Source organism: Pseudopodoces humilis, chromosome 1 (assembly GCF_049639895.1).
Source record: "Pseudopodoces humilis isolate 2021_Gansu_Grassland_sample_001 chromosome 1, ASM4963989v1, whole genome shotgun sequence".
Classification (NCBI taxonomy): Eukaryota; Metazoa; Chordata; class Aves; order Passeriformes; family Paridae; genus Pseudopodoces; species Pseudopodoces humilis.
Genome location: NC_142200.1, coordinates 65,117,517 through 65,126,851, shown reverse-complemented (window position 1 = coordinate 65,126,851; position 9,335 = coordinate 65,117,517). Strand labels below are relative to the sequence as shown.

The 9,335-nt window shown below is 37.2% G+C and overlaps 1 protein-coding gene across 1 annotated transcript in view; it reads right to left on the bottom strand.

Moving 5' to 3' along the window:
• Window positions 1-1,422: 1,422 nt before the first annotated feature.
• TMEM245 (transmembrane protein 245) overlaps window positions 1,423-9,335 on the bottom strand; it is an 87,977-nt gene continuing 80,064 nt past the window's right edge. Inside the window, exon 18 of the mRNA XM_014256801.2 lies at window positions 1,423-8,328. Within this exon, the coding sequence (XP_014112276.2) occupies window positions 8,283-8,328 (46 nt within the window). The 3' untranslated portion in view covers window positions 1,423-8,282. The remainder of the gene's footprint in view (window positions 8,329-9,335) is intronic.

The following is a 9,335-nucleotide window of genomic DNA, read 5'->3' as shown; positions in this document are numbered from 1 at the left end:
TAGCTCATATAAAACAGCCAAAAAAAGGAACTACTTGCAGTGATGTGAAACACGAACTTCCTTGTGAAAAACAGTTTGCACAGAGTAATTTCTGGTTTGGGAAAGTAGAAGAAAGCTATTAATTGTTTGATGTAAAGCTATGCCAACTGATACAAACATCCTTCAGTCAAAAATATGGAAGCTGAATTCTTGCATTTGATATGATTACACACTATAATTCAGTGGCAGCACAAAATTTTATACACAGCATGAGATACCATCTCAGTGCCTTTTTGAACAGCTTTCAGTCTTCCTTGTTATCATTCTCTGTGTGTTTGGATGTCAACTAGATGTATTTGAATGTCTAGGGTATATTTTTTCTCAAAATGCCAATTGCTATTTTCTAAGTGTCAAAGCTAAAAGATGGCAATCTTTTAAATTGTATCTCTGGTCAAACTCAAAAGCACATTTTTTGCTTGTTATCTGCCTGATAACTCCTTCATATTCTTTACCCTCCCATTCCCAGAATGTTAATGAACATGAATATTGGACATGTAACTCCTGAGCTATTTTGAAGAAACAGTTGAGACTGAGCGAATAGGTTGATACTACATCATTATAAAGCCTTATCTGAGATGGGTGTTGAACAGAACTCCTTATTTTCTTTAATAAAAACACTATTATGTGCACAATGAAAGGACTAAAAAACCCATACAAGAGCTAAGGACTTCTCACAGAAGTAGATGTGCTTTGGCTTGGCTTGCCTGATTACAGAGGAATTCTGAGCATTTTGGAGAACTTGTCTCAATTAAAAAAAAACCCTAAATCATATTTATGTTACCAGCATCAACTGTTAACGCCCCCCCAGCTGTATATGCACTAAACAGGTTTGACCCCTTCAGAGAGCTAAGGAGGTACCAGCTAAAACGGACTCTCCTGTAGGAAATCCTTCAAGGCAACTGCTCCCAGAACAGTGAGAGGGATGGAAACTGGAACATCAGCCATATCTCATTTCAAAAGGTGAGCAGTCATGCAGGGAGGATTTGATCACTTTTGCTTTATAGTCAATAGAATGATCTAAAACTGTGCTTAGGCACTAAACAACCATTTCCAGTTCAGAGAGCAGGCCATAATGGAAGTAATTTGAATTACCTACAGGTGCCGAATGGGAGCTTTTGTAGGGTCTGGATGTGTGGTTGTGGTATTGCAGGCAGTGCAGCAAATTGCCAGGTGCCAGCTGAGCCACAGTTACCCTGGAGGTTGTGTCCTTCCTTTTCCCATAGAAAATGTAAGGAAAAAGTGAAGTATGGCTTCTTTCAGTGACGTCAGTTACACACAGGGGCTGCAGATCCTGCTTTGCCTCCAGCACACCTGTTATTTCACCAGATTAACTGCTGCCTTTGTGGCTGATTCCAAAGAGCCCATCATTCAAATCAAACTCAGTTCTCTTTATGTTAATGGTGTTTTATTTCAAAATATATTAACCATTCTGTGCTTACAAAGGACTGCAATGTGAATACAATATCAAGTTAAAAGCCTCTTAAACCTGCTACAAAACTGATTTTTATGAGGATGAGGACTGGTGCATACAATCAAAATTATTTACTTTAAATACCTCTGCAGTCTACACAAGTAGTTCTCAACCTTAACTTACACATTTTATTGGGCCACAGATGGACAGAGGAGTTATATTGTATTATACATGCAAAACCAGGTACTGTACCAAACCCAATTATGATAACATCAGTTTTGAACATAGTTCCATTCTGAAGATGCATCACATGTACAGACAAAATTTGTGTCAACAGACAATAGAAGTTATTGCTCCAAATCCCCCAGGGGGACTGGTAGGAACACGCACTTTAGAACAACCCATGCTCTGTAATGCAAAGCACCTGCTGTTAGGTTTGAGTACGGTGTAGCCAGACTTAAGATAGGATGTCAAAAGTTTCTTTGGATTTGGTTTGGTGAAATTTCCCAAGGGAAAAAAACCCCTCCTCCTCTTTTGACCAAAACATCAAATGCTAGCTAGCATATATATATAAAACAGCACCTAACTACTGATATAAAAACCATCCAACCATCCAGCCATCACTGAAGCACAGAAAATCTGTTTTTAAGGGCAACAATGTGAACAAACTGAATGCTTGACAAATATACTCATGATGACAGATGACAAGCTGAAAACATTGATCTACACAGACAGTAGGTTATTAACACAGAAGTAGTTTTTATTGATACTTCAGAAAGATTCAGGTTTAGGCTGAGACTGGAAGGAAGATTAGCAAATACTGGGATTTTGTTTTTTCAACCTTATGGTCTAGATGCCAGTTCTTAAGCCTAATGAACTTTTGTAGCATGGCTACTTTTAGGCTCTGTGATGTTTCTTACATCTAATCTACATGAATACCATGAAACATTTCTTTAAGTTTATGGCTCATTGGATCACTGTACACAACACTGTAGTGGGTAAAATGTGAGGCTATGAGAAGAAATCAACTTTTTACTTTTAAAACATAGCTCTAAAAATTCTTCATATATATATATATATATATAGAGCACTCACTCTTGCTTTATTAGCTTGCAGATTGACCCTACTGCAAGCAAATCTGCCCTGCTTCTCACTCAAACCTGGCTTTGGTGCCACCAAATAGTATTTATATTAAAAAATTAATCTTCAATTCAATGCAACATGAATTATATTTGTCAAAGTCCATCCATATGCACAGCAGATCAAGGATGCATTTACTTTCAATTAGCACTTCCTTCCTGAATTGGTCATACTATTTCAGTATGGACATTCAAAGCACACCTTCAGGTCCTGGAATCAATTCCCAAAAGGGGATGGAAGCAATACTCTCATGTACTAGACCATATTCCAGACAAGATACTAGAGGAGGTGTGGATGAGTTTAGGAGTCCGGGGAACTGAAGATGTCTTTCATGACCTATTAATTTTGGCAGCTTTTCAGAGGATGTGTGCAAATACTTCCAGGAACAGCAATCTCTCAGCAATGCATTACTAGCAGCTTTCCCCTACTTTACATGAACTACAATGAAAGAGTGGTAGTCACACTACCAGGATTTGCCTGTCTCTTCCTCAATCTGTATCAAGTAAACAGGAATTGTAGAAAATGTTGCTTGTTTTCATTATATACAGGCACTGTTTTGTTCTCAGGTATCTCAACAAAAAAAAAAAAAAGAAGACAAAATTTCAGTGAAAATCTGAATAGAACAGAGACTCCCAATATTTATGTGACACAGCATATGAATATATATACTTTACAAACCCAATGTAGAATCCCTGAATATGTTTATGACTTCTGGCATTGTTTCTTGTTTAAAAACATCAAATTAATTTTCCACATTGTTTTTTTTTTCTTATTTCCAATTTTATCACTTAAAAGCAATATTGGAAAATTTTACCATAAAGCATTAAGATACCTTAGTAAAACTGACAGACAGACAGTACCAGGTGAAAGATCAAATCTCCCTAATGTTTGTTAAGAGTTTTAAGTGATTCTAGTTTTGTAAAAATAGGAATAATAAGGAAATTGTCAAAGTTGGCTTCAGCAAAAAGTATAGGAAATAGTACTAAGAAGAAACTCTGTGAAATACAAGTCAACAGAGAGTTTCTAAAGATGATGCATCCATGGATTTAAGAGATGTCAGCTGGCACTCAATAAAGATTATCTGGCAAATCAATTTTCTGTTGTAAAATTGCAAACTTCAAGGTAAGTAACTGCATCTCTAGAGGAATGATGCTACCTCTGCTATTAAACATAATGAATGCTACCTCCAATCCCAACCCCCTTCAGCACCTTCAAAGGAAATCATAGCTGTTTCCAGAGGTAGCATCCATTAAGGTGGCACTATCTACAGTGACAAATTTAAGTCAACATAATAGAAACACGATGTCTGAATAAGGGCAGTTGTGGAAACACCCACTAGCAATGATGCAAAGCTATGGAATCTCAGTGGAATAATGGTATTTTTCCATTCTCAGTGTATCAGGTCCATAGGAAAAGTAACACTCTGTAGTATTCTTAGTACTAGGGATCAGCAGCATGGTAATTCAGCTGGTGCTTTTACTGGAGAACAATTTAATCCAGTTTTGGTTTTTCAGGCTTTCTGAAAAACAATGTTTAACATTGCAGCCATACACCTATTTCAAAAGTTATTCTTATACCCACAATGGATAACACTGGAGACAGAATCCAATTTTCCCTGAACAATGCTTTTTTCTTATTTTAATTAAACAGATTATGGATTTCCTATTCCAATAATCACTGAAAAAATACACATCCAGTGTATCATCCTCTCCTGTGTCTTTAAGAAAAGCCACACAGACCTTGAAATCAGACAAGCCTAAGTGCACCATAGATAACCTGCACACATACACAGCACTGTGCACAGAAAGATCATGTGGGTACAAACTCCTGAAAAATGTGCATCATATGTATTAATATAATGCTAAACTGGGTTTTTTTAAGCAGCCTTTCAAAATAAGTAATTTCTGCTCCCAACTGGCCACAGTGCACCTGTGCTGAAAGCTACCACATAGTAGTAAGGCTGGCAGAATGAATGTGTGACAGATTCTTGCCCACTACAGCTTGTTCCTTCATGGATCCAATCAAGCCAGTATTTACAGTGACCTGAAGCTAACATGTTGGGCTGTGGACTGGCACACAGTCTGCGCTGCTACAGCAGTGTTCAGCCAAGGTACAGGAAGGAAAGGCTAACTCAGACTCGAGTGCCAGAAACAGCACCAGCCCTTTGGCACTACACTAAATTGCAACAAGTCAATTGCCCAAGGAGAATGACAAAAACCAGCACAGCTGAATTTCACAATACCGTAAGACCACTGTCCTGCACTACCACAAGCATTCCCTTCTGAACTCTAAATTATTGAACACTAAATGCACTAAATACACTTAGTAAGTACCTGCTCCTGGAATGACTGTTTACAGTAAAGCTAAAGGCAATCAACTTCTTGCCTACAAGCATTACAGAAAAGACAGTCTCTCCTAAGAAAACCGCACTGCAGAGAGTGGTGGGGCCTTTTGGTTGGTTGGTTGGTGGTGTTGTGGGATCTTGGAGGGGGGGAGTGAGTTGAGTTGGTTTTTTTGAAAGCTACAATCAATGTACTAAAAACTTATCCCACTGAACTGCTGGTTGTTTTTGCAGGTGAGGCAATATAACCATGAACTGGCACTTTTCAAAGACCAGAAGTCAAAATGACTGTTTGATTATGTTCACATTAATGTGAGACTGATCTAAACTAAACTGTTCTTACAGCTGAGTCTGCTTAGAAAATAGTATGGATTGTTAAATACCCAACGACAAGGTCTTCCATTTCTGCTGGTAATTAGACACTTGCCAAACACAAAACCCAAAAAATGGAAGTATGCCCTTTCATAAGGTGGTATTTTGTGGCTTTGGGTTTTTTGGGGGGGGTTTTTTGTGGTTTTTTTTCTAAACATGGTGAAAATCAGTGACTATTTCCTATTCCAAGGTGTTGGAAGTTTTGTTCCATATTTTTCTTTGCTTTTTGGATGTATATGTTACTGCACCATTACTGAACCATACAGTTGGTTCCTCAATCAGATACAGCACACAGCATGAGTTCCTGAAGCTACATTTACTGTGTAAGGATGTACTATGGATGGTTCTTCATGGCAAGTCTGAGCTCAATTTGGAACAGAAAGCATCAAAATGAAGCCTCATTTCAAAGGAGGACAAACTAAACAACACTCCATCAGATGTGAATTCTCTATATAAAATGATTTCATGTTGGAAAAGGAACATTTCAAAACAGCAGAGTATCTTCTCAGGTGATTTTACTCATTTGCATTACTGAAGTTAACGGTGTCACAATCATGGTTTTAATCTTCATAGCAGAGACCCTTCTTTGACTTAAGGCAATCCGTTGAAGGGGAAGAAGACAACTTAAAACCAAACAGAATAATGCTTTTTAATGACTCTTCAAAATTACTAGGTAGAGTACCACAGGAGTATGAAAGATTGTCTCAGAAAATGGGATAGGATATGTGGAAAATAAACATGTCTTGACCAGTGAGAAAAGAGGTGTTTTAAATGTTGTCTACAAGCTACAACAAGAACACAACAATTCAGTGCAAAAGTGTGAATTAAAAAAAACAGTAATACAATAAAGAAGTTGCCTAAATATCATGGTGGTCTCATTCCAGCTGGTTAGAAAGCTGCAGGAGTATTTTAGGACAGCCTCAGGTTTTCCCACATCCTCCACCCTCGCCAGCAACAATTATAAAAATGTGTTTCATTTAAGCATTTTTGTAAGCCAAAAACCCAAGAAGATAAAACAGATAAGTGATTCAAGCAACACATTCTTCTTATTCAGTTAGTTGAAAGCGATGTGCAGATATCTCAGAATTTAAAATATTAAATGGGATGTTTCCTTATTTTGATAAACCTGAGTCAACCTAGTAAATTAAGCCCAAGTTTGTCCCTCAAGCACATACATGCAAGCGTGCACAAACAGCATACTCAAGCCCTCTCACTTAAAACATACAATTTCATCAGTAAAATTGCAGCAGCTTATTTTGAGAATCTGAGGAACAGACTATTTGTGTCTTGTTAGGCAGCCTGTTTATTGCGAACCTATAGCCGGACTTTATTCAGTATCAGGGTACTTTCCAATCACTTTGCAATGGCAATGTGCTTTTCAAAACAATGTAAAAATACATGCAATATCATAGAAAGAACCTTCTAATCTGTCAGCACTCCTAGAAGTCAAGTAAAACACCTCTGTTACTGCAAGCTGTTTGTGCACACATCTTAGATATCTTCATCCCTGGATAAGATCCCTTTGTTTCAAGCATTGAATTACTGTCGACAGCAAATACAAGGCATGCCTGTATTTTGTACAACTCATTATAAATCAACCTCTGAAATCAATTCAAGTTACCAGAAACTGAATGGCGGTTCTTTGGTTAAGCAAGTGCATCTGCTACTTTGTACCTAGGGCCTCACTGGATTTGTGGAAAAGCTGTGCAAGTATGAAATATTTACCAAAAAACCCCACTTCCCATTTACAAAAAGGATCTGTTTATAAAGATCCATTGTGTCAAAATGTTTTGACAATCAATACAAAAGGCCTTAAATGTCACCAAAGCTGCATTTTAAGCAAAATTATGTATAGAAGAAAAATACTAGAGGATTTGACACTGTGACCTAGGCAATACATAATTTCAGAAATTCAGGATCTTTGTTTATTAATAAGATAAACCTTAATATACTAGCATATATCCTATATCTCAGTAAAATTATTTGGCCAGACACTTACAGGATTAAAAAGCCCCAACTAAACTAAACCAAAATCCATGCTCTCTCCCCTTTCTTTCTGGTAGTAAAATTGTTTAAAAAGTGAATTGAACTCAGCCACAGCATTTGAAAACCAGCATTAAACAATCCCCATTAAACTTCTTCCAGTTACTGGAAGGAGATGCAACTATCCTACACTACTACTTTCTGAAAACACTTAAGGCCTTTGATTAAATTTAGTTGACAAGATGACTCCACTGGGAGGGACAAACAGCAAAATATTATCAGATTTCGCTGCACATGGGGGCAAGATTTAAACTATTTAAACAAGTCCTCATATGTCAGTAAGAGGAAAACCCACATTTAACATTTTCCATTTCTATTAATATCAGGAAGGTATTAAAAATACCAGTCTCCAACAACATTAAATTTCAGTGCGTGTAAAAGAATAATATTTAAGTGTTATTATGAGTTACAGATGATGGTTGAAGCTTATAAAGAAACACGTTGAGGGGGAGCAAACTATTATATTATACTTTCATTTCACAATGAGTGGTTTGCCCTTCTTTGCCACCAGATTGCCTAATAATAAATATTTTGGAAGTACAGCTTTCTTTAAAGCTACTACAGTTTAATAAGACAAATAACCCAATAAATAAAAGCCAAGTTAGTAATTTCAGCAGATAATAACTCCAGTGGATGTACCTGTCCTCTTAACTATTCTTTTGATAAGACAGGAGGTCTTCAAAGTCTTCAACAAGGCAGCTGACTGTGTGTTGGTATGCAAAGCCATGGGAAGTAGACATTCTCTCTCAACGAAGCAAAGTGCACAATAATGCAACACCAGCAGATGTTCTAGTGCTTTCTCCTAAAACCCAGTCTATGCTTCCCTGTGAGCTGCCCCCAGGCACAGCTGGGAAGGGACAGAAGGCCATGGTTGTTGTGAACCCAAGACAGAAGACAGATTCCCTCATGTTGTAGAGGTGCATCCCAGCACCTCCATCACTCTGCAGACATTTTCATCTCCTCGGGACTCTCTCTAGGTGACCTGGGAGGTGCAGGGACGAAAAGAAAAGTGAAAAGTAAGACACGAATCTGCACAGTGATTCCAAACAATTGTTTCCTATAATAATGGAGAACCAAACACACATGAAGATTTTTCTATGTTCTTGGAAGCTCTATCTGTGTCATACAGGGCAACTGGAATGTAACTTTTAAAAGCCAGAGACTACAGACAGGTCCAATTAGCATTTTTTCTCCTAAATTACCCAGATGAAAGAAGACAGCACTATTCATGTGAATAAGACAAAGAACTATTTCTGACAAGCAGAGAATCATCTTCAAGATATATGTATAATGAGCTAATCTATATAGTTTAACAAGACAGTAGAAACATTAAAATAGCTACTGTTGTTAATATTGTCATAATGTGATTTACAATTCTAAGTCTTTATTCAATTACGAGTTTATTCCTAACTATATTATTATCCCATTTCTAACTGTACAGTTTAAAGATACATTTCTGTTTTCCATAATTTCATAACTTCAATAATGACATTACAAAGGACCATACTTTTAAAGGAAAAATGGCATAAATGATACCACATTTTTTAAAATCTAGGTATTTTTATATTTTGCAGTATTGTACATTAAGACATAAAAATTAAGTATTTTGGGCCAGGCCCCTTTTTAAGGGCAATGAACCCACGATACCCAGATACCCACGAATAAGAGTTCAAAAATTATGTTAAATCATCTCCTAGCACAACAGCAACATGTAAGTTATAGGACAGAAGGGAATTAGCAGTAAATTTTCTAAAGGAGCCTTCTGTAAGAGGCTGAGACATTAAGTAAATTCCAGGGGTTTTTTTGTTCCACTGGAACAAAAATGTTCCAGTGAGTCTTTATTCAGCCATACTTTTTCTTTCTATAATATGGAACAGCTGAATCCTCTTCCAATATTACAACAGTCATGCAGATGTGAGTGCACACTCACATAAAACCCAGGCACACATTCCCTACACCTGTGCATGTGTACACTGATGTGTGTGAAAA